At 45.1% G+C, this 23,275-nt stretch overlaps 1 protein-coding gene across 11 annotated transcripts in view; it reads right to left on the bottom strand.

Annotated features, from left to right (window-relative positions):
- The window catches only part of LOC132885199 (sodium- and chloride-dependent GABA transporter 2-like), a 124,732-nt gene that overhangs the window by 1,300 nt on the left and 100,157 nt on the right, over window positions 1-23,275 (bottom strand). For 3 of the 11 annotated variants that reach the window (XM_060919585.1, XM_060919582.1, XM_060919589.1), the window contains one exon: window positions 6,212-6,790. The exons of 1 other annotated variant lie outside the window; for it this stretch is intronic. Coding sequence is in view for 5 of the 10 variants with exons in the window: in XM_060919582.1 (XP_060775565.1) it covers window positions 6,749-6,790 (42 nt within the window). In the remaining 5 variants the exon portion in view is untranslated. Of the gene's footprint in view, window positions 1-1,262; window positions 2,836-6,211; window positions 6,817-19,996; window positions 20,407-23,275 lie in introns of those variants that run through there. 7 more of the 11 variants (XR_009654564.1, XM_060919583.1, XR_009654560.1 and 4 more) reach the window with 6 other exon arrangements.

The following is a 23,275-nucleotide window of genomic DNA, read 5'->3' as shown; positions in this document are numbered from 1 at the left end:
ACACCTAGACTTCTCACAATTCTATATTTAAGATCAGCAAAGACATTTACAAGTTACACTCACATTCAACTGCATATACAGTAGTTGAATGAGGGTTGCACCAAATCATTTCGGTCATTATCCTTGAATTATTTCACAGAGATGGACAGGCCACTGGAACTACTGGTACAATTCTCAGTGTGCTGTGCAAGGGCAGTTTTAGCATCACTAGGTCAAGCACACAGTATAACAAATCAGCAATCTCAGCCACCAAACTTTATTCCACAGAGGCAAGCAAAAGAGCAAAACTAAGAAGGAAAACTGATGATGAAAGGAGGTTTATTTTATTTTGAGGATTTTAGAAGTAGCCTAATTTTGACCCCAGTTACCTAGAAAGAATGCATGATGCGTGTTTCTTTAATATCAAAAAGACATTAGTAGTGTTATATTAAAAGCAGTACACCAATCAATACCCAACGCCAAACAATACTGCCTAAAATGTCTTAACGTGCCATTCAAAATAACATGGTGTCAAAGTTCACACAATTTAGGGGGTGGATTTCATGGTACAGTCTGAGCTTTTCTCACTGATTTCTATGCTTAACACTTTGTAGAGGATAAACTATAGTTACAAAATGATTGTTATTTTGTGAAACAAGATTCATTAGTCTCATCTGCATTGTATTGTTTGAAGTGGGAGACAGTTTCAAAGTTTCAGTGTTTCTCTACTACATCCAGCCTCTATGTTCAAAAATAATCTGATACTCCATACTTCACAGTATGGGACCTTTACCTTGCATAATGCCAAATTTTGGCAATGCTTTACAATTTCTGATTAAGTAACATTTGAAAGTTTGCATATCAATACAGTGTACTACACACACACACACACCCCAGTCCCAGAAAAAGTTGGGATTTTGTGTAAAATGTAAAAACAGAATGCAATGATTTGCAAATCTCATAAACCCATATATTTTTCACAATAGAACATAGCTTAAACATTTGATATGTTGTCTGAGAAAATATACCATTTTAAGGAAAAAACATTTTGAATTTGATGGCAGTAACATCACATTATCTCTAGCCGCTTTATCCTTCTACAGGGTCGCAGGCAAGCTGGAGCCTATCCCAGCTGACTACGGGCGAAAGGCGGGGTACACCCTGGACAAGTCGCCAGGTCATCACAGGGCTGACACATAGACACAGACAACCATTCACACTCACATTCACACCTACGGTCAATTTAGAGTCACCAGTTAACCTAACCTGCATGTCTTTGGACTGTGGGGGAAACCGGAGCACCCGGAGGAAACCCACGCGGACACGGGGAGAACATGCAAACTCCGCACAGAAAGGCCCTCGCCGGCCCCGGGGCTCGAACCCAGGACCTTCTTGCTGTGAGGCGACAGCGCTAACCACTACACCACCGTGCCGCCATGGCAGCAACATCTCAAAAAAAAAAAAAAGTTGGGATAAGGCTATGTTTACTACTGTGTAGTATCCCCTCTTCTTTTAACAACAGTCCATAAACATCTGGGAACTGAGGAGACCAGTTGCTGGAGTTTTGGGAGAGGAATGTTGTCCCATTCTTGCTTGATATAGGATTCTAGCTGCTCAACAGTCCTGGGTTGTCTTTGTCGTATTTTTCGTTTCATGATGCGCCAAATGTTTTCAATTGGTGAAAGGTCTGGACTGCAGGTAGGCCAGTTCAGCACCCTTACTCTACTATGAAGCCATGCTGTTGTAATAGATGCAATATGCGGGTTAGCACTGTCTTTCTGAAATGTGCGAGGCCTTCCTGGAAAAAGATGTTGTCTGGATGGGAGCATATGTTGCTTTAAAACTTGTATATACCTTTCAGCATTGATGGTGCCTTTTCAGATGTGCAAGCTGCCCATGCCATAGGCACTAATCCACCCCCATACCATCAGAGATGCAGGCTTTTGAACTGATAACAAGGCAGATATTCCCTCTCCACTTTAGTCTGGAGGACACAGTGTCCATGGTTTCCAAAAAGAATATTTTTCATGAAATAATAAAATGTCTCAGTTTAAACACTTGATATGTTGTCTATGTTCTATTGTAAAGAAAAAAAATGAGTTTGAGATTTGCAAATCATTGCATTCTGTTTTTATTTATTTTTTACAGTGTCCCAACTTTTTTGGAATTGGGGTTGTAGTTATATAGAATGGTTACCCCGATAAAATTAGTCACACAATTCTCAGTTCATAAAATGAACAGCTGTGCTTTTCGATAAATTTTTAGATGGACAAAATCAACGTTTTTCCAGTTATGACTCAAAACATGGGAACAAGAAACTATACAATTCTGAGGTAAACAACTTCTGAATTTGAATCTTCATGTGGGGGAAAACATTCTCCATAAAGACTAGCAAGCACCAATAATGCCAAATATGGCTGAAATTCTCTTGAGAAATCACTGCATAATCTGTCTGGAATGGCTGATTTATTCTCAGAGAAGTTTTGCTTGTTTAGAATCTGGTTACAGTATATTGATTCCCTGAACAAAGTGGAGTGGGAAATCAAGTAGAAACAAATAGGCTCGAAAAGGCACTTTGAATCTCAATAATATTGCTATTTGCTTTGTCACCAAGTAGGTAGTTAAAAACCTTTAAACTGTAACAGAGCATAGGTTTTGTTATATGAACTTTAGATTTGGAAATGTATTTACATATTTGTAGATATGTAGAGTACCCCGCCTCTCGCCCATAGTTAGCTGGGATAGGCTCCAGCTTGCTTGCGACCAGCGTCTACAGATAATGGATGGACGGATGGATATGTAGTGTACATTTTGTAATCATCACTTGTGATCTGTAAAGGTAAAAGCTTGTAAATCCTGTTTTGCAAAGAAAAAACAAATGTATAGTTTGTTTCATGAAAAATCACAAATGCTAAGTAGTTTTTTTTTAACTTTAATTTAAGAACATTCTTAAAATGATGACTAATTACCAAAATTTTTCTTAAATAAAATAGCACATAAAGTCCATATATTAACAAGTAACCTTACTGAGTACTTCATAAGGTAGTTCTTTATTTGTATCTTGATTGCAGTTCTAATTCATCAAGGCAGAATCTGCCAGTTCATTGCAGGGCATTACTGTATGTTGACACTTCTTATTGTACTATATTCACATAATGCTACGTTATACAATGTACATTTTTTTTTTTGCACACAAAAATGCAGTTCCACAGTTTGTGTACAACAGTTTGTTTTTTCAGACCCTCCAGGATTTTGCGATGTTGCGATTTGCAACTTCAATGCAAATTCAACCAATCCCCGCGAATTCAGGGCAGTGTTGCAATTATATCCAATCACCGCAACTTTCCCGCAAATTTGGCCAATCGTTGGCGTCGTCTTGAGGTGACCTTCTGCCTTACTTCCGTGTATACGTTAAAGAGAAGCAGCATGTGCGCAGTGTTCCCAGATTAATTGGGCGGTTTTAAGTGCATTTTGGCGGGTTTTGAACATATTTTGGGCTGGAAAACGTCAGAAGTATCTGGCAACACTGCATGTGAGAGTCAGTGTTTATGTAGGCTTAAATTCTGTTACTGAAAGTGTGTTATGTTTACAGTGAAGGACTGTGTGCACTTTCCATTTTTTTTTTAACTTAATACAAGAAATTAATGGATGCCAACATTTTTGCCAAAATGGTATTTTATTTTCCATTGTTTAGGCAGCTTCAGCATCATACTGTGAGATTCTGTTCAAATTGTTTTTTTTCTTCTATGAAGCCTGAGCCATTTATTTTATTAGTTTATAATTATTGTTTAATTTAGTCTTCAGGAGAGACTGCCTGCACACAGTACTAGTATTAATAGTTTTTTTTCTTACATGAAAGCTGAGGCATTTATATTTTAAGGTAACTTCATGTTGTGGTGTGAGGTTCTCTGCACTTTAACTTTTGAACCAACAGGTGCATTTGGATAAGTAAAGCCTATTTTTCTGCATTTTTGTAGTCCTGGTAATCTTTTATATTGGTAAAGTTGTTTACAGGACCATTTCTCAGTGTCTGTTTTTTTAATCAATAGTTTTTCAGTAATAACTTAATATTTAACATACTCAATTTTAATCACAAAAAAAAAAAATCGCAACAATTTCTCGCAACTTTCACTTCCTCCTGCAATGTAATTGCAACAAAGACCTAAAAAAAACCACCGCAATTTTCATCACAATTTTTTGGAAAACCCCCCGCAACATCAGACATTTTAGCCTGCAACAATCACAAAAAAGGCCCGCGAAATCCTGGGGGGACTGTTTATGTACTTAAAAAAAAAAAACTTTTTGAATGTTTGCCAAAGGAATGATTATATGGCATGGTGGTTTTGTGGTTAGCACTGTTGCCTCACAGCAAGCAGGTTCTGGGTCTGAATCTGTCAATCAACTGGGGCCTTTCTGTGTGGAACTTGCATGTTCTCCCTGTACCTATATGGGATCCCTGTAGGAGCTCTGGTTTCCTCCCACAGTCCAAAAAAAAAGCAGATTAGGTCAGCTGGCTCCTCTAAATTGCCCATAGATGTGAATGCGTATGGCTGTCTATTTCTCTGTGTTAGCCCCACAATAGACTGGAGATCTGTCCAGAGTGTACCCTGCCTCTCACCCGAAGTCAGCTGGGATTGGCTCCAGCTCACCTGCCCCTCCTGACCTTCAATGGATACAGTGGTGCTTGAAAGCTTGTGAACCCTTTAGAATTTTCTATATTTCTGCATAAATATGACCCAAAACATCATCAGATTTTCACACAAGTCTTACAGTAAAAGTAGATAAAGAGAACCCAGTTAAACAAATGAGACAAAAATATTACACTTGGTCATTTATTTATTGAGGAAAATGATCCAATATTACATATGCGAGTGGCAAAAGTATGTGAACCTCTAGGATTATCAGTTAATTTGAAGGTGAAATTAGAGTCAGGTGTTTTCAATCAATGGGATGACAATCAGGTGTGAGTGGGCACCCTGTTTTATTTAAAAAACAGGGCTCTATCAAAGTCTGATCTTCACATGTTTGTGGAAGTGTATCATGGCACAAACAAAGGAGATTTCTGAGGACCTCAGAAAAAACATTGTTGATGCTCATCAGGCTGGATAAGGTTACAAAACCATTTCTAAAGAGTTTGGACTCCACCAATCCACAGTCAGACAGATTGTGTACAAATGGAGGAAATTCAAGACCATTGTTACCCTCCCCAGGAGTGGTCGACCAACAAAGATCACTCCAAGAGCAAGGCGTGTAATAGTTGGCGAGGTCACAAAGGACCCAAGGGTAACTTCTAAGCAACTGAAGGCCTCCCTCACATTGGCTAATGTTAATGTTCATGAGTCCACCATCAGGAGAACACTGAACAACAATGGTGTGCATGGCAGGGTTGCAAGGAGAAAGCCACTGCTCTCCAAAAAGAACATTGCTGCTCGTCCGCAGTTTGCTAAAGATCACATGGACAAGCCAGAAGGCTATTGGAAAAACATTTTGTGGATAGATGAGACAAATAGAACTTTCTGGTTTAAATGAGAAGCGTTATGTTTGGAGAAAGGAAAACACTGCATTCCATCATAAGAACCGTATCCCATCTGTGAAACATGGTGGTGGGAGTATCACGGTTTGGGCCTGTTTTGCTGCATCTGGGCCAGGACGGCTTGACATCATTGATGGAACAATGAATTCTGAATTATACCAGTGAATTCTATAGGAAAACATCAGGACATCTGTCCATGAACTGAATCTCAAGAAAAGGTGAGTCATGCAGCAAGACAACGACGCTAAGCACACAAGTCATTCTACCAAAGAATGGTTAAAGAAGAATACAATTAATGTGTTTTGGAATGGTCAAGTCAAAGTCCTGACCTTAATCCAATCGAAATGTTGTGGAAGAACCTGAAGCGAGCAGTTCATGTGAGGAAATCCACCAACATCCCAGAGTTGAAGCTGTTCTGTATGGAGGAATGGGTTAAAATTCCTCCAAGCCCGTGTGCAGGACTGATCAACAGTTACCAGAAACGTTTAGTTGCAGTTATTGCTGCATAAGGGGGTCGCACCAGATACTGAAAGCAAAGGTTCACATACCTTTGCCACTCACAGATATGTAATATTGGATCATTTTACTCAATAAATAAATGACCAAGTACAATATTTTTATCTCATTTGTTTAACTGGGTTCTCTTTATCTACTTTTAGGACTTGTGTGAAAATCTGATGATGTTTTAGGTCATATTTATGAAGATAGAAAATTCAAAAGGGTTCACAAACTTTCAAGCACCACTGTAAGTGGTATAGATAATGGATTTTTTTGGCTGGATGGAAGGAATGATTGCAGTAATAATGTAATAGTCATTAATTTTATAATGACTGAAGCCACAGTTCATGCATAAAGCACTTCTCCAATACAATTTTTTGAGAATATAAGCCACATGTTTATAAAAGTCGTGTTCTCATTCTGATCCATTTACACCCCCCCATCCCTTTATTGGTTAATTGGCAAAATGTACTCTACACATTTACAAACAGCAATTTGTCTACAATTTAGTTTTCTTTTTTCTCTCTTTTTTTTTTTACAGACAATATTCACAATTTAATGACAAAAACGTAATCAAACACCGTCACAGCATTTCCAGCTGAGGAGAGCCCATAGGCCAATTTAAAAGTGTATTTTTGAAATATGCATGGTTGATAACTATTACCCTTTGTGCTTCAGGAATGTCCTTGCCTTTGTAATTGGGTAAGAAATCCCCCATAGCTTCCAGTTGCATAGTGTTTACCTCAGGTCACTTGCTGGGGTGCAGAGAGCACGTAGTCTCTAAGGAAGATCAAATGTGACAATAGCTAAAAAAAAAAATCAGTATACAAAGAACCAGGCAGATTATTATATACATAGACACAGTTATTGTTATTTTAGCTGTGAACCACAATATATACCGCGAGTTGGCCTAGTGTCTGCCTCTTGATCAGGAGACTGCAAGCTCCACTTGTGGTCGGTGTTATGACCCTGGGTCATAGTCTGTATTATTATTGATTTCTCTGTTTTTGCTGTTCTCCTTCCCTGCCTGAGGGGGGTATTTTTCATCTGTTCCCATGACTTTTCTTTAAAGATTTTCGGTTGTAGGTAAGGGCAGCTGATTAGACCATGGTTGATAGCACCTGCTTTAAAATGCTTTCTGGAGAAGATGGATGTGCTTCACTTTCTCCTTACTCCCAACTGGACCGTGCCTTGTTGTGTTGTCAACTGATAAAAGTATTTGAGTTGTAAACAGTGTAAATACTTCCCTAAAAGCACTCCAGGAAACTGTAGGGGTGAAAACCCCTTTTTGTTGCACTTTGTTTTCTCCTGTTTATGTTAGTGAGTTAGGCAAGATCCCTGTATTTTATTTTGTTTTCTTTTATCAACAAGTTAAGTTAGTGGACATTTAAATACATTGTTTTGTTTGTTATTTTGGGCCGTGCTCAACCCGACGCCAATTTTACCTGTGCTGAAATAAACCAGTTGTGTTTTGGACTGCAATTGGTTGTGGCACCGGTCATCCTTGAGAGTGGGGAAAGGAGAATTCACTTTTCAGCTACGGTCAGGTTTCGTCTAGACCGGGGCATAACAGTTGGGTCATACCAAAGATCATAAAAATGGTTCCTACTGCCAGCTGGCAAGGCAATACAGATGTGAGCAGGGAGTCAAACTCTCATGTTTACCAGAGGACTAGTCCCCCGCTGTTACCCTAGATATAGGCGAGAGGCTGAGAGCTACTGAAACGGAGACTGGTGCCCCCTGATGTGCCTTGTGGCTTGGGAAGGACTTTTTTGACCATAGAATATTTAATATAAACTCCAATATACAGAATAATAACTTTCGGGTTTAATTTGAAGGTATTTCCATCCAAATCAGGTGAAAGGTGTAGGAATTACTGCACTTTTATACATGGGTCCCCCAGATTTTTAGGGACCAAATGCAATTGGACAATTGGCTGCTCAGATGTCTCCTGGCCAGGTGTGTGTTATTCCCTCATTATTTCACTTAGAAATGAGCATAAAAGATCTAGAGTTCAAGTGTAGAAATAAAGCCAAAAAAAAAAGGAATGGTCTGCAATGGCCAAGTCAATCACGTGACCTGAGTCCAACTGAATATGCAGTCTGACAATCTCCCAAGAACAAACAGGAACTGAAGATAGCTGCAGTATCAGCCTGGCAGAATATCACCAAGGAAGAAACCCAGCATCTGGTGATGTCTATGGGTTCCAGACTTCATTGACTGCATAGCATTTGTAACCAATAATTAAAAATGACAATTTTATGATGGAGCCTATCCCAGCTGACTATGGGCGAGAGGCAGGGTACACCCTGGACAAGTCGCTAGGTTATCGCAGGGCTGACACTGTTACAAACAACAATTCACACTCATACCTACAGTCAATTTAGAGCCACCAATTAACCTTACCCCTCCTAGAACTGCCACCTTACTGTGGTGGAGGGGTTTGTGTGCTTGAATGATCCTAGGAGCTGTGTTGTCGGGGGCATTACGCCCCTGTTAGGGTCTCCCAAGGCAGACAGGTCCTAGGTGACAGGCCAGACCAAGAGCAGTTCACCAAAACCCTTATGGATTTAAAAAAAAAAGGACCGTGACGTTGCCGGGCATGGCGCAGCCGGGGCCCCACCCTGGAGCCAGGCCCGGGGTTGGGGCTCGTATGCGAGCGCTTGGTGGCTGGGCCTTTGCCCACGGGGCCCGGCCGGGCTCAGCCCGAAGCGGTGACATGGGCCCGACCTCCTGTGGGTTCACCACCCACAGAGGTAGCCGTAGGGGGCTGGTGCAGTGTGGATTAGGTGGCAGTCGAAGGCAGGGGCCTCGACGACCTGATCCCCAAACACAGCAGCTAGCTGTTGGGACATGGAATGTCACTTCACTGGGGGGGAAAAGAGCCTGAGCTTGTGCGGGAGGTTGAGAGGTACCGGCTAGAGATAGTCGGGCTCACCTCCACGCACAGCTTGGGCTCCGGAACCCAGCTCCTCGAGAGGGGCTGGACTCTCCACTTCTCTGGAGTCGCCCATGGTGAGCGGCAGCGGGCCGGTGTGGGCTTGCTTGTAGCTCCCCAGCTCAGCTGCCATGTGTTGGAGTTTACCCCAGTGAACGAGAGGGTTGCCTCTCTGCGCCTTCAGGTCGGGGAGAGGGCTCTTGCTGTCGTTTGTGCCTATGGGCTGAATAGCAGTATAGCGTATCCGGCCTTCCTGGAGTCCCTGGGAGAGGTACTGAGAGGTGCTCAGACTGGGGACTCCATTGTTCTACTGGGGGACTTCAACGCTCACGTGGGCGATGACAGTGACACCTGGAGGGGCGTGATTGGGAGGAACGGCCTCCCTAATCTGAACCCAAGTGGTGTTTTGTTATTGGACTTCTGTGCTAGTGACAGTTTGTCCATAACGAACACCATGTTCGAGCATAGGGGTGTCCATAAGTGCACGTGGCACCAGGACACCTGAGGTCAGAGGTCGATGATCGACTTTGCTGTCATTTCATCTGATCTCCGGCCCTATGTCTTGGACATTTGGGTGAAGAGAGGGGCTGAGCTGTCAACTGATCACCACCTGGTGGTGAGTTGGATCCGCTGGCAGAGGAGGAAGCCGGACAGACCTGGCAGGCCCAAACGTATGGTGAGGGTCTGCTGGGAATGTCTGGCCGAGCACTCTGTCGGGGAGATCTTTAACTCCCACCTCCGGGAGAGCTTCTCCCAGCTTCTGAGGGAGGCGGGGGACATAGAGTCTGAGTGGACCATGTTCTCTACCTCCATTGTAGACGCAGCTGTTCGGAGCTGTGGCCGCAAGGTCTCCGGTGCCTGTCGTGGCGGGAATCCCTGAACCCGGTGGTGGACACCGGAAGTAAGGGACGCCGTTAAGCTGAAGGAGTCCTATCAGGCCATGTTGGCCTCCGGGACTCCGGAGGCAGCTGACGGGTATCGGCAGGCCAGGCGTGCCGCAGCTCGGGCAGTTGCGGAGGCAAAAACTCGGAACCGGGAGGAGGCCATGAAGGAGGACTATCGGTCGGCCTCGAAGAAATTCTGGCAAACTGTCCAGCGCCTCAGGAGGGGGAAGCAGTACTCTGCCAACACTGTTTACAGTGCGGGTGGGGAGCTGTTGACCTCGACTGGGGACATTGTCGGGCGGTGGAAGGAATACTTTGAGGATTTCCTCAATCCCACAGTCACGTCTTCCATTGAGGAAGCGGAGGTTTCTGACTCAGAGGTGGACTCGTCCATTACCCAAGCCGAAGTCACTGAGGTGGTTTTCAAGCTCCTCGGTGTCAAGGTACCGGGGGTGGATGAGATCCGCCCCGAGTATCTCAAGTCTCTGGATATTGTGGGGCTGTCTTGGTTGACACACCTCTGCAGCATCGCATGGCGGTCAGGGACAGTGCCTCTGGAGTGGCAGACTGGGGTGGTGGTCCCTCTTTTTAAGAAAGGGGACCGGAGAGTGTGCTCCAATTATAGGGGAATCACACTTCTCAGCCTCCCCGGGAAGGTTTACTCCAGGGTACTGGAGAGGAGAATCCGGCCAATAGTCGAACCTCGGATCCAGGAGGAACAATGCGGTTTTTGTCCTGGTCATGGAACACTGGACCAGCTCTATACCCTTCATAGGGTGCTCGAGGGTTCATGGGAGTTTGCCCAACCAGTCAACAAGGGCTGTCCGGTCCCTGTAAGAACGGAGCAGGAGTCTGGTTCGCATTGCCGGCAGTAAGTCAGACCTGTTCCCAGTGCATGTTGGACTCCAGCAGGGCTGCCCTTTGTCACCGGTTCTGTTCATAATTTTTATGGACAGAATTTCTCGGCGCAGCCAGGGGCCGGAAGGAATCCTGTTTGGGAACCCCAGGATTTCATCTCTGCTTTTTGCAGATGATGATGTCCTGTTGGCTTCTTCAAACCAGGACCTTCAGCATGCACTGGGGCGGTTTGCAGTCGAGTGTGAAGTGGCTGGGACGAGAATCAGCACCTCCAAGTCCAAGTCTCTTGACCAGAAAAGGGTGGCTTGCCCTCTCCAGGTTGGTGGAGAAGTCCTGCCTCAAGTGGATCTTGTTCACGAGTGAGGGAAGGATACAGCGTGAGATTGACAGGCGGCTCAGTGCAGCCTCCGCAGTGATGCGGTCGCTTTACCAGTCCATCGTGTTGAAGGAGCTGAGCCAAAAGGCAAAGCTCTCGATTTACCGGTCGATCTACATTCTGACTCTCACCTACGGTCATGAGCTTTGGGTAATGACTGAAAGAACAAGATCGTGGATACAAGCGGCCGAAATGAGTTTCCTTCGCAGGGTGGCTGGGCGCTCCCTTAGAGCTAGGGTGAGAAGCACAGTTATTCGAGAGGAGCTCGGAGTAGAGCTGCTGCTCCTCCACATCGAGAGGAATCAGCTGAGGTGGCTCAGGCATCTCTTTCGGATGCCTCCTGGACGCCTCCCTGGGGAGGTGTTCCAGGCATGTCCCCCTGGGGGGAGGCCCCGGGGAAGACCCAGGACACGCTGGAGGGACTATGTCTCTCGGCTGGCCTGGGAACACCTCGGTGTTCTTCCCGAGGAGCTGGCCGAGGTGTCTGGGGAAAGGGAAGTTTGGGCTTCCATGCTCAGACTGCTGCCTCCGCGACCCAGCCCTGGATAAAGCAGATGAAGACGAGACGAGACAATTAACCTAACCTGCATGTTTTTGAACTGCGGGGGAAACTGGAGCACCTGGAGAAAACCCACGCAGACACGGGGAGAACATGCAAAATCCACACAGAAAGGCCCTCACCAGCCACTGGGCTCGAACCCAGGACCTTGCTGTGAGGTGACAGTACTAACCACTACAACACTGTGCCGCCCGATATATATATCATATCATCTCTAGCCGCTTTATCCTTCTACAGGGTCACAGGCAAGCTGGAGCCTATCCCAGCTGACTACGGGCGAAAGGCAGGGTACACCCTGGACAAGTCGCCAGGTCATCACAGGGCTGATACATAGACACAGACAACCATTCACACTCACATTCACACCTACAGTCAATTTAGAGTCACCAGTCAACCTAACCTGCATGCCTTTGGACTGTGGGGGAAACCGGAGCACCCAGAGGAAACCCACGTGGACACGGGGAGAACATGCAAACTCCGCACAGAAAGGCCCTTGTCGGCCATGGGGCTCGAACCCGGACCTTCTTGCTGTGAGGCGACAGCGCTAACCACTACACCACCGTGCTGCTTGAGATATTATATATTTTTTCGAATTTGGCCTTTCTGCTCTTTAGTATTACCAGTAGTTTGCATCTCTAGGTAAACCCTCATAGGTAAAGGTAAAGGCCTTTATTTAGATTCATGAAGGTATCTCTTGATTCTATACTTTGACAATGATACGCCTACCTACTCCAGAGTGTTCTTGACTTGGATAGATGTTGTGAAGGAGTTTTTCATCACAAAATAAAAAAAAATTCAGCAATCAGCCACTTTAGTTTTCTTTCATGGCCTTCCAGGCCTTTTGGTGTTGCTGAGCTTACTCATGCATGCCTTCTTTCGAACATACCACTTCTAAAAATTTCTATTCTCTCTCTCTCTCTCTCTAATAGGTGTCCGTTTTGTTTAAGCTTAATGATTGCCTCCTTATAACATACATCAGCAAGTGATGCAACCTGGACACATCTTCAGTGATGTTACCTGGGGTCTTTGAGTGTTTCGGGTCTTTCAAACATCATACACTCACCCAGGCGACCAAGCCCCAGCTTGTGTCCAGGTAGCGCTACTCTGCCCACGGATCTCCTCTTTTGATCCACAGCCACCGTGAGGCAACTTCAGCTGCCTCAGTGGCTTCCTTTATGGCCCTTTGCCTCCTTGCCCCTGTGATGCCCAGCATGTTATAAGCCCTACAGAGGGACGGGCCTGCAAACCCTCTACATCCAACCTCAATGGGTTCACATCTTGTCCCCCACCCATTGCAACGGCACTCCTCCACTAGTTGAGCATACTTAGCTCTCTTCCTCTCATTAGCTTCCTCAATGCGCTCCTCCCACAGGACAGTAAGCTCCAAGAGGACCACCTGTTTGATGGTTTCTGAGGTGAGGACTAGATCTGGTCTTAGCGTTGTTGTGGCTACCTTTTTTGGGAACTTAAGTTGTCTTCCCAAGTCAGCTCTCAACTCCCAGTCTTGAGCTATTGCCAACAAACCAGAATACTTGGTCCTGGGCACAGCTAGTGGTTTCTCCCCGGCTCTCACAAAAGCAATGGTCTGCTTTGCAGGGCGGAGGCGCTTGCATTGGTTGATTCCATTGCAGATGGTATTCGCAATCGCCCTTAGCACTTGGTCATGGCGCCAGCGGTAGCGTCCCTCGCTCAAAGCTCTTGGGCAGCTGCTAAGGATGTGCTCCAGTGTCCCCCTTTTCTGGCACAGGGCGCAGGCTGGTGACTCTACCTTCCCCCAGCTGAACAGGTTTGATGGGCTTGGTAACACATCATAAACAGCCTGGATTAGGAACCAAATGCGCTGGGGCTCTGCTCTCCACAGCTCATTCCAGGAGACTTTATGGTCTAGTGCATGCTCCCATCGAGTCCAGGCTCACTGCTGCCGCATCCCCACCACCTTGCTGGCTCGTTCCTCTTCGATGAATGCCCGCACCTCTTCCTGAACCAGTGCTCTCCTGTCCTCTCCCTTTACCTGGTCGAAGCGAGGTGTTACATTGCTGCCAAGGCCTTCTCTACCTCGAGCCACTGTCCCGACCAGTGTCCTGTATCGTAGCCGTGATTCAGCCACCTCCACAGCATCCGCAGCTCTCCACTTCCTCCCCGTCCTACCTTCAATGCCAGCCTGAGAGACCTTTGGGTCCTTTGACTCTCGGTACTGCAACACCTCCCTTGTACGGCTCACTTTAAACTCTTCCAACAGGCTGCTAGTTGGGAGTTTCAGCATGTTATTATGGCCATACAGGGCAATGCTCCTCAGACTCCAAGGAAGGCCCAACCACTTCCGCAGGAACCTGCTGACTCTCCTCTCAAAGCTCTCGATCGTAGAAATTGGAACCACATAGATCATGAGGGGCCACAGAATCCTTGGAAGGATGCCATGTTGGTAAATCCAAGCCTTGAACTTGCCTGGTAGGCCCGATTTGTCCACTGCGGTCAACCATGCTTCCAACTCTTGGTTGGTTGATTGAATGGCTGCGGTGTCTCTCAGGCTGCAGTCAAAAACCTTCCCCAGGCTCTTCACGGGCTTCTCTGTGATGGGTGGAATCTGGGCACTGCCCAGCATGAACTGGAACTTGTCCGTGACCTTCCCCTTCTTCAGCACAAGCCATCTGGATTTTTGTGGCTTAAAAGGTCACGAGGGCCCAGGTGAACACTTCCTCCAAACCCTTCAAGATCCACCTGCTCCCTGGCACGTGTGGTGTAGTTACAGTCAGGTCATCCATGAAGGCCCTGATTGGTGGCTGTCTGATGCCTGACTTGGAGAGGGGCCCTCTGCACTGAAACTCGGCTGACTTTACCAGCATATTCATGGCTAGTGCAAAAAGAATCACTGAGATAGTACACCCTGTAATGATTCCCTTCTCGATCTTATGCCAGTCCGATGTTATGGCCCCTGAAGAAACCCTCATACTGAAGCCATTGTAATAGTCAAGAATGAGGTTCTTGAACTTATCTGGAATATGGTGCCGCCGCAGTGCCTCTTCCACCAGCTTGTGTGGTATGGATCCGTAGGTGTTTGTGAGGTCCAGCCAAAGCACAACTAGATCACCTCTGTTCTCTCTTGCTTCTCTGATCAGCTGGGTAACCACACCTGTGTGCTCCAGACACCCTGATACCTTGGGGATCCCTCCTTTTTGAACTGAGGTGTCGATATAGTCGTTCTTTAGGAGGCAGTCCGTTAGGCGCCTGGCAACAATGCTGAAGAATATCTTTCCTTCAACACTGAGCAGGGAGATGGTTCTAAACTGGTCGATGTTCTTTGACTCTTCCTCCTCCGGAATCCACACTCCTTCAGCAAACCTCCACCGTTCCAGCGACCCTTCCCCTCCTCCATATCACCTTCAGAGCCTGTGGAGTAACCTTGGGCAGTTCTTATAAACCCTATAAGGCACCCCGCTAGGTCCTGGAGCTGAGCTTGTTCTTGCCTTCTTGACCACCTCCTGGATCTCCTTCCAACTGGGCTCCTTTCCATCAAAGTCCAGTACTGGTACAGGAGGGTCAATTAGGGGCTTGCAGTTGCCCAGATCTTGCTCCCTGAGTGCATCACTCAAGGCGGTGGAGAGGTATTGGTCAATGTCACCTTTAGAACAGCTGCTGGGGCAGAAGCGCAGTGGCAAGCTGAACTGTTTTGTAAATCCAAATGGATTTGCTAGAAAGGCAGCTCGCTTCCTGGCTTTCTCTTTTCTCCTCCTCCTGTGCCATTCAGCCCTCCTCAAGGTCATGAGCTTCCTGCGTAGGATGCTGCATAGCTCTGACAGAGGTCCCCTCTCCTCCTCACTTACTTCCTTGAACTGCCACCTCAGGCTCTTCAGTTCTTGCCCAACCTGGTGAATCTTCTTCACCTGATTGTTCTTGGTGTAGGGAAGTTTATCTGTTTTCTTCTCTTCCAATCCAAACCTCTCGGCTGCTAGGCTCATGATGATGGTGGTCATGGACTGGAGGCACCAGTCAACATCACCCTTAGCCATGCCATCCAAGATGTTATCGGCATCTTCATCAAACTGGAGCCACTCCTTCTCCTTGTTGGCTTGTGGCCACTTGACCCGACGGTGTTCTGATTGTGTGTGTGGCTTTGGTGCTCGTGTCACCTGGAGGTTCTTGGCACTGTGGGTTAACTCCGGACCATGCTCCTCCTGCGTCTCACCAGGGTTAATCCCTGAGCGCTGTGGCACCTGCCCCATCTGCACACATCTCATCTTGGCCTGGTGGATCCTCAGGCCACGTGGGTTCTTGCACACTTTGCCACAAGTGCAAACTGCGCTTAATTCCTTTTTGACTGTGTAATCTGTAATCTGACCATGAAACTGTTTATCAGTCAATTGTCCAGTCACTTTTGATGTATACATTTGGGGTCAGAAATTTACATACACTCAATAGACATGAATCTCATGGCAATATTGGCTTTCAATGATTTCTTTGCACTATTTTTTTTTGGTGGGGGGGGCATAATGACTGGACAACATAAATCTTTAATAGAAAAAAAACCCCAAGGATTTGATGCACAAGTTTGAATTAATTTTGGGTTTTCTGAAATTAACACCGAGTAAAAAATATACATATGCCCATTTAGATTATTAATTCAGTCATGGGGCGGCACGGTGGTGTAGTGGTTAGTGCTGTCGCCTCACAGCAAGAAGGTCTGGGTTTGAGCCCCGTGGCCGACGAGGGCCTTTCTGTGCGGAGTTTGCATGTTCTCCCCGTGTCCGCGTGGGTTTCCTCTGGGTGCTCCGGTTTCCCCCACAGTCCAAAGACATGCAGGTTAGGTTAACTGGTGACTTTAAGTTGACCGTAGGTGTGAACGTGAGTGTGAATGGTTGTCTATGTGTCAGCCCTGTGATGACCTGGCGACTTGTCCAGGGTGTACCCCGCCTTTCGCCCGTAGTCAGCTGGGATAGGCTCCAGCTTGCCTGCGACCCTGTAGAACAAGATAAAGCGGCTAGAGATAATGAAATGAGATGAGAATTCAGTCATGCTGAATGCTCCAAAGTATCTTTTAACCTGCCATGACCAAGGCCTCTTAACTACTTGTTAGTGATCATGATTGATTACTGCTGGTAGCTTTTTTTGTGCCAACATAAAAAGGGTTTGTTTGATAGCACTCATTAGATTGACCAACATATAGTACAATGGGAAAGTAAGGAGCTTGGTGCTAACTTAAGAATGAGGATTATAGATTTACACATCTCAGGAATGTCTCTTGGCTCCATTTCTAAACAACTGCAGAATCCAAGATCATCACTTCAACAATTATGTGCCCGTACAAGTTATTGGGAAATGTAGCCACTTTGCCAAGGTCTGTAAAAAGACCCAAACTGTCACTCTTAGCTGAGAGGAAATTGGTTCGGATGGTCAGGAACAACCCAGGAACCATTAAGTCACAGGCTTGGAATGAACAGGAAGCTGCTAGAACACCAGTGTCTATAGTGAAGTGAGTTTCACATCACCGTGGACTGAGAGGCTGCTGTCCAAAAAAAGAAGCCCCTGCTCCAAAATTAACCAGCTCGACTTAAGTTTGCAGCTAACCACATGAACAAAGAAAAAGCCTTCTGGAGGAAAATTTTATGGTCAGATGAGACCAATATTGAGTTGTTTGTCCACAATGACCAGAGGGACGGAGGAAAACGGTACCAACTGTTAAGCATGGTGGTGGTAGCGTTATGTTCTGGGGTTGTTCTCCTGCCCATGGAACTGGTGTATTGCCCAAAATGTATGGAATCATGGAGGACTACCTCAGAATGCTTCAGCATACCTTCAAACCATCAGCAAGATGATTGAAATTTGGACACAACTGGGTGTTCTAACAGGAGAATGACCCCAAACACACATCAAAGGTGGTTGTGGGATGGATGCACGTGAACATTAAGCTTTTGGAATGGCCTTCCTGAAAATATGTGGATTGTGCTAAAAAGTTGGGTCTGTGCCAATTGAACTCTTGAATTCTGCCAACAAGAGTGGTAAAATATCACATAAACTAACAGAAAGACGGTTTCCGATAGCAAATTTTCCATCCTACACAGGGATCTTCTTCAGGCACTGTATTTAAAACGTACAAACAGCAGTACACGGAGTGAATGAGAAAAGACAGGAAATGAGGGGTATATATACACACAAAACAGAAAGCCATTAGTGTCAAAACATGAAGTGGCACAAATGACATTAATTAAACGAATAATTATGAAAGTCAAGTTCATCCAATCAAAAATAGCTAAAAATTTTACAATGGGAAACTGACCAATAAAGAACCGTGAGCCAAAGGCCAATCAGAAAAGGGTTAAGAACGAGTGGCATGTGGGCCTCTAAGCTGACTACAGAAACTGTCATTAACATTTAGACCTGAAGGGTGCACTGCTTTTAGTTTCCAGATCCAATCTCTTTCTGCTTCCAGTAGATCCTGAGTTTTGGAACACACCTGTACAATGGTGAAGGACAAATTAGATTGAGAATGTCCATTTGTAGTAAAATGTTCATACAACTGCGTACAATCGTTACCCGAATTTACCCTAGTGTTTCTAATAGCACTTTTATGATTATTCACATGAAGTGTAAACGTTTTTGTCTGGCCAACATACTGGGCCCACAGGGTAACACAGGGTACAAGTGATAACGTAGATACAGTTGGTAGAGGCGCAGTTGGCCCCACCACTGACAAGGGCAAAAGTAGCCGAAGTAGTTGTACTAGTGATTGAAGTTTGTGAAGGAAGAATACTACAAATCTGACAACACGACTTTCCACAAGGCCCACAAGAAACTTGTGTAACTGAATTAGTGTCTGGGTTGAGCAGCTTTGCCCGTACCAGCAAATTACGTAAATTAAGGGGACGTTGGAAGCAGACCAAAGGCTTCTCAGGTACACACACTCATTCTGCTGGAGCAGTGGAGAATAGTGAGGTAGCGTGACAAAATACCATTAACGTCTGGAAGGCCGGGGTGATAGTCAAAAATGCACGGTACACGATTCTCACTTTTCTTCATTTTAGGACAATCTCATCTCATTATCTCTAGCCGCTTTATCCTTCTACAGGGTCGCAGGCAAGCTAGAGCCTATCCCAGCTGACTACGGGCGAAAGGCGGGGTACACCCTGGACAAGTCGCCAGGTCATCACAGGGCTGATACATAGACACAGACAACCATTCACACTCACATTCACACCTACGCTCAATTTAGAGTCACCAGTTAACCTAACCTGCATGTCTTTGGACTGTGGGGGAAACCGGAGCACCCGGAGGAAACCCACGCGGACACGGGGAGAACATGCAAACTCTGCACAGAAAGGCCCTCGCCGGCCATGGGGCTCGAACCCAGGACCTTCTTGCTGTGAGGCGACAGCGCTAACCACTACACCACCGTGCCGCCATTTTAGGACAATCATCTGAGAAAAATGTTATTATAGCACGCTTAATCTGAGTTTTAACTTTGTGTTTGCTATAACCACATCTACAAAAAGACTGCTCAAGTTCGCAGAGACGATCTAACGCAGTATCGGCATTTGAGCATATGCGTAAAATACGAAGAGCCTGGCTGTACGGTAGACTACATTTGACATGACCAGGGTGACAAGATGACACCAGCAGAAATTGTCGGGTGTCAGTAGGTTTGATGAACAGATCAGTATGGAAAGTACCTTCACTATCAAGTTTAACATAAATATCCAGAAAATTAACTAACAGGAGAATAATCCGCAGTAAACCTGATAGACGGGTGGATCTGGTTTACAAAATCAAGGAAGGCTAAAAGGGCTTCCTCACCATGGGTCCAAACACAAAAGATGTCGTCAATAAAACGCCACCAAATGAACGGGGAAACAGGATTCTGGAGAATAAGTGTCTCAACTGCATGCATAAAGATAATAGCATAGGAGGGTGCCATCCTCGTACCGATGTCAGTACCTGAAATCTGTAAAAATAACTGGTTGTTAAACTCAAAAAAACTATTAGTAAGAACAAAACGTGCTCAATGAGCATGGCTACAACACGAGGCATGGAAGCGAGTTTCGTTTACCACAACCCAAAACTAACTGGGGAAAACAAACTATGCAGTACCAAGCCATAAAAGAATGGAACAATTTGAGTGACGCACTTAAGCAGTGTTCTAAGATTAGCCATTTTAAATCGAATTTCTTTAAAAACTTTTCTAAACTTAAATAATTTGAACTTTATTTTGTAAAAGTAAAAAATATAATGTTGACTTAACTAGTTGGATTTCATATTGAACCTCCAAATACTGTTTTATATCTTTTGTGAAAATTTATTTATCAGGACCTTCTTGAAAATCACATTAATAAGTGAAGAAGCTTCCTGTTAAAATATAAATAAAAAATAAATAAAACGGGCAAGTTCTACAATGTCAGCGTGTCTAGTATCAGAAAAAACGTGCGTATTTAAAAGGTCAGACAGAGCTTGTAAGCCATCCTCATGTGGGATGCTAGGGTACAGAGCTACATCTATAGTAACATCTAAAGTAACGAGAAGAAGTGAGCCGGGTGGTACAGAACCTAAATCTCTCAGCTTATTCAAAAATTCAAAGGAGTCTTTCAGGTAAGAAGTAACAAGGCATGGGGTTTCAAAAACCAGTCCACAAACTGGGAAACTTTCTCCGTAAGCGAGCCACAGCCAGAAATCACTGGACGACCTGGAACTCCGGCTTTGTGGACTTTTGGTAGAAGATGGAAGCGAGCTGGACGCGGATCTTCCGGGAGCGCGAACGTGTACATATCTTCCATAATGGTGTCATTTTCATGAAGCCTGCGGAGTAGAAACGTACGTTGTATTACGAGTTCTTGCGTCGGGTCAGAGTCTAGTGGGCGATATGTAGAAGTGTCCAACAGTTGACGGGTCCTTCAGCAATATAGCGAGCCGTATCCATGACTACTATGCCAAAACCCATGGATTAAAGCAAAAAAAAAAAAATCATCTGACTGAAAAAAAAAAGCTCCATGTTGTTGGCCCCTACCATGTCAGCATGTCAGCGATGCGTCAAATTTTAAACGCCGTGTTGTCCATTATCCCCTAGGCCCCTACGTATAGTACATTTACATAATTTTAACAAATCACTAAAGCTAAGGCAAGATTTTACCATTGTCATTAGTGGCTATTCATGATGAAATATCAAGTTTTCAGCGCAAAGTGCAAATTTATTTCAACAATACTTTAGTAATGCACAACAGTGGTTCAGAGAAAAGTGCAAGTGCAGTCGAACTTGAACCATGCTTTCAGAAGAGTGGAACAGAAAGAAAAATAGGAAAATCTGTTGAAATAAAGCCAGGAAACAAGAAAAGTAAAGTGAAAGTTCACTTTATCTGCTTCTTCGCAGTGAAGCCAAAGGCATCTAGTTGGGCAACACCTGATGCCTGTTTTTGTTTCTTTTTCCTTGGCACAGCAGCAGGAGCTTGCCATTATCGCCCATTTCATTTCGCCAAGCCCATCTCCACTTATTCTTTACCGTTTTGTCGATGTCTGACACGTCTGTGCCTTCATTTAAAAGAAGCGCATCCATGCTGGCAAAACCAAAAGTAATTTGACGCGCTCTAGTGATGGAAATCGAAGGGCCTATGTCCGGTGAAATATGGCCTTATACGCAGTACTCGAGTTGAGGGGGGATGTGGGGGGGATGGCATCCCCCTTCTGAAATAAAAATCTCAAATCATCCCCCTTATAAAACGGCCATCCCCCCCATCACATCCCTTGGGACATTTTACCAATTAATGTGGAAATTAGCCTACTATTATTTTAATAAATATTACTACCATTTCAACATTAGAGGCTTTGCGCAGTGATAGCCTACATGTAGCCGGATAAAAAAGACGCATATTTATTTATTCGGTTGTACCTCTCATTCACACCTATACGGAGGTTTCAGTCACTGAAAACAGCTACTTTTGCAAACTCTGGGCAGAGTGGAGATTTCTGAAAACTCCATCTTCAGACACTCGTGTAAGTAGGGAAAATGAAGCAACAGTGGGCGAGAGGGCGCGCGTGAATATGAGTCATAGGTGTGAATCTTTCACCGAATGCCAATTGTCCCAGTTCTTCATGAAATCGCACGCACAAATTCATTAGGTTAACTTTCAAATAACTGTTCTTGTGCACTTGCGACACCAGAGCCACTTTCCTGAATTTTGAGCTTTGGAGTATTCGCTTCTTTATCTATTTAATCAATGAATTTGTCACATACATTAAATTACTAATGTAAACCATTAGTAGCCTATTTAAGCAATAGCTGTTTTCTCCACTGTTTCCCGACCTTTTGTGCTTAGTGAATGAGACACTTCATTACACTCCACTGACCGACATCCAATTCCGGACTTTTTTGAAAATGTAAAATATAGGCCTACGAGATGTTTTTTTGGGACTTAATTCGCGTTGGTCCTTCACTATTAATTTGAGACTGATGAGGCACTAAATACTGTGGAATTATTTTCTCCTTACTATGAAGTTTGGCACCTTAAGCAAGTGTCGGGAAATCTTGCAGCCCGACTCTGCAGCCTCCAATGTTTAAGTGAACTGCTGAAACCATAATGTTTAAAGATTAAATCGTAGGCTAATCAAACCAAAGAAAAACACAGCCTTTCCAGAACGTTGTCTGCCGAAGCCTGTTTAACCTACAAAAAGCTTAATAGCATAGGTCTTGCTGCGGCTTCAACAGGGCTGTTTAGATTTTTCACCTGATCACCTTTCAATAGGCAAATATGATTATTACTACTACTACAATAGGCCTAGTATTAGTAGTAGGCAAGTAGTTGCCTAGTAGTAGGACAGCCAAATTGTTTCATCAGTGGAGCCGCCGTTAAAAGGAAACTGATGCGGAGCGCCGCGGCTCGCCTCGGGGTGAATCGTGTCCCGAGGCGTGGGGCTGGCCCGCCCTGGTAGTGCTGGTTCGTTGGGGAGAGGGCAGAGGTCGCTGGCTGCCAAGTTTGGAGAGGCTGGGACCTCCCCTGGCCGAGTTACAACCGTGCAAAGTCGGGCTGGAGCTGCCGATAGAAACGAAACTCAAGCCGCGGCTCGCTGCCTACGCCCAGCCTCCCCGGGACTAGACAGTAGCGTAGGCTGTATTTATTTATGCCTATCTAGCGCAACAACTTATTCCTTTACATATACTCAAACACAGCACAAGAAAGGATTCAACAACAGGCAATCACAGCAGCTTGGTGAAGTTCTAAAATCACATAGGTGTCAGACCTATGGGCCTACTCCCCCCACCCTTTTTTCCTCGGATCTGCATCACTCTCATTATTGATCTTTAGCGCTCCCAGTTGACGGAAATCCGTCGTAGCGACGGAAAACTTTAATCCATGCAAAACCTTTATCTGCATCTTTGATAATGATCTCCAAATTAGATTTTAGTTCACGTAGAGCTACCATTTCTGACCTAGGCAGGTTACGATGGAACTTTGTGACTGACCTCACCTGTTCCAGAACCTCGTTTTCAACAACGCTGATGAAGGACTACAAATATTTGTCTCAGTTAACTGGCGGCATGAATGTAGATTTCAGTTTAAAAACCGTAACCTCTTGTGTAGCATCTGCCAGAGGTATAGAAAGCAGGGTACAATGGAAGAATTCTCGTAACTGGAGACGACGAAAAAAGGCAAAGAGATCTGACTTAACCTTAAGT

This window comes from Neoarius graeffei, chromosome 4 (assembly GCF_027579695.1).
Source record: "Neoarius graeffei isolate fNeoGra1 chromosome 4, fNeoGra1.pri, whole genome shotgun sequence".
Taxonomy (NCBI): Eukaryota; Metazoa; Chordata; class Actinopteri; order Siluriformes; family Ariidae; genus Neoarius; species Neoarius graeffei.
Note: the sequence above shows the minus strand (reverse complement) of the source record. Positions and strands in the feature narration are given on the sequence as shown.